Here is a 2,461-nt window from a genome sequence, read left to right on the forward strand (position 1 = left end):
TACATGTGATATTAGTCCGACACGCAGATGACAGAGGCAGTTGCTTAAAAAGATGCATTCATACATCTTAAGACACACTGACCCACTAGTGTTGGAAGATTTGCTGATCCACTGTGCTTTAAACAGTTCATTCTGCTGTGTGTTAAACTGGTCAATGTTTGGCCATTTCTCTCTTGCAGATTTTGTTGCATAGGAGAAAAGCCTTCTGTGCAGCCTGCTGTTTTTAACACATGTAAACGCAAACACAGTTATTTTTCTGTTCTTCAGGGACTCCTCTTCTTGCTTTTCTGTTCTTCCTTAATCTCTTTTGCCTTACACCTGGTCCCCAATGCCGTTAACATTTCTGCTGTGGTCAGGTTGGCTCCCTTCATTATCAGTCGATCTCCATCAGCTGTAAAGGGAAAAAAACAGAGAAGTCACAAAGTCGAAATCACAATTACTCAAGTGTGCAGTTCTGTTTTGTATATATAAATGCAAATACCCCGTTCATCTTGTCTGATTAGGAAGTGCTCCACTTACCAAGGAATCTGCTTATGCCTCACCCACAAACAAATACACTAAACTGCACACAGTACACATGTAATTTTCATTTCTGTATTGCATTATTGAAAAGTCTGAAACATTTGCCTAGGTATACCTATAGTAGAGAACACATATTTGATGAGAATGGCTCATACTATGTCCTCAAAATCATCTGACAGACGGCACAGAAGGCACTGGAAGGCATAATTTCCACACATGGCTCAGCATTTTAGCAGCCTGTTGTCTATGGCCCGTTCAACTTACTTCTTTAGCCAAAATAACGAATTGGCTTACACAGTCTGGTGGTTGTAATGTTAAAAAAAAAAAAAAAAAAAAAAAAAGGAGGACTAGGATTTCTAAAATTCTGAAAGGAATTATGTCAGAACAGGGAGGCGGCAGTAGAAGTTAAGCACTGTACCTAAGTTAATTATTTTTTTGCAAGATTTGCAAATACAAAAGCCATACTCAAACCCATATACTGCAATACCATGTATGGCATTCGAGTTCCGGCCCCATGTTTGCCATCTTCAAGGGCTGCAAACTCTTTACTTGTTAAGTAATCAACTCTCATAGAATGAAGAGGTCAGAGCTGTAGCTCTTGGCATTAGTAAAATAAATTGTTTTGGTTTTATGTTGTGAAAAACTTAAGCTTTACCGCTTAAGTCCTTATACATCACAGTTAAGAGACAGGCACAGGAAAGACAGAGGCACAGAGCGGGGAGAAACACATTGTCAACATATTTCATGTCTGAAATAACTCGACTTTCCCAAGCAAAATTAAGTACATTCAACACTCTTGACATATCTACTGATTCACTAAATACATGGAAGTTTAAAGAAAAACGGGTAGCAAGGATCAATAATAATGAAAACTTTAATGGGCTACATGACATATTGGTCCATTACAGCACAGCAGGAAAGAAGATGCAGCCAGAGAAAAGGACAAAAGCAGATTAAAGCCATCTGTTCACAGCCTAGAATCTGGGCCACTTCCAGGTCTGATGAAATTTTCACTATCAATTCCCTGCCTGCTCACTATACCCTCACAGGAAATCAAGAAATTTGTTGTACATCAGTTGACCTCATTCTGCAAGTCCCATCTGCACACGTATGCTCTTATCCATACGACCAGTTCTTTCAAACTGCATAGTAAGATACTCAATTGCATAAGCAGCTGAAGGCATTCAGCCTTTCTGTTCTCAAGATAGAGATGCCACCACCATGGATAACAGAAAAAAAATTCAGAGACAGCAGATTCTTACATCAAAACAGAGCTACACTTAACTTCCCTGGAATTGTACCTGACTGCAAGGTCACAGAAGTATGTCACTATGAAAGCTGACTCAACCCTAAAGTTAAGTCAGTTCTTTGATCTAAGATCCACCAAATCCAACTATAGTAAAAAGACATATATAAACATTTACTAGACATCAAGCTGTTATGACTCCCTCTTCCTTTTTTCCCTTCCCAGCTGCACAACATCTACCTATGGACCAGAACAAAACAAAAGTAAGCACAGTTAAAAAAAAAAAGAACATAGAGAAGACAAGAGCATTGTAACAACACAAACCTGGAAGGTCTTTTTTTGGCCAAGATTAAAAATGAGCTCCTTACCAAACATAACATCTACAAGAGGTTCGGATCCATCATGTCTCACATCAGCAGTCACTTCACAGTTTTTATTAGTGGCCTGGATTTTTTTATGGTATATACACCCAAGAAAGTTTCTGAAAATATATGTGAAAATATATTAAGTATGTTGTAGACAGAAATTATACAAAGTATATTTCTGAAAATAATTTGAGTATCTTGATATTGCTGGCAACAAAAGTATAAACAAAATAGGATCTGATTCAACAATTTCAGACATACTTCTTATGAGATAATCACTCTTAAAAATCTAAATGGATAGTCCTTATATGCTAACAAGTAAAAAGCA

General features: G+C 37.6%; 1 protein-coding gene across 1 annotated transcript; it reads right to left on the reverse strand.

Annotated features, from left to right (window-relative positions):
* Positions 1-263: 263 nt before the first annotated feature.
* MRPL53 (mitochondrial ribosomal protein L53) lies at positions 264-2,249 on the reverse strand (the record flags this gene model as incomplete). The annotated part of the gene is made up of 2 exons (XM_010011734.1): positions 264-391; positions 2,137-2,249. Coding segments are annotated over 2 exons (241 nt in total), but the record flags the coding sequence as incomplete, so codon positions are not given.
* Between the last annotated feature and the right edge of the window lie 212 nt (positions 2,250-2,461).

Source organism: Nestor notabilis, unplaced genomic scaffold (assembly GCF_000696875.1).
Source record: "Nestor notabilis isolate BGI_N333 unplaced genomic scaffold, ASM69687v1 scaffold21653, whole genome shotgun sequence".
In the NCBI taxonomy this organism is placed as follows: Eukaryota; Metazoa; Chordata; class Aves; order Psittaciformes; family Psittacidae; genus Nestor; species Nestor notabilis.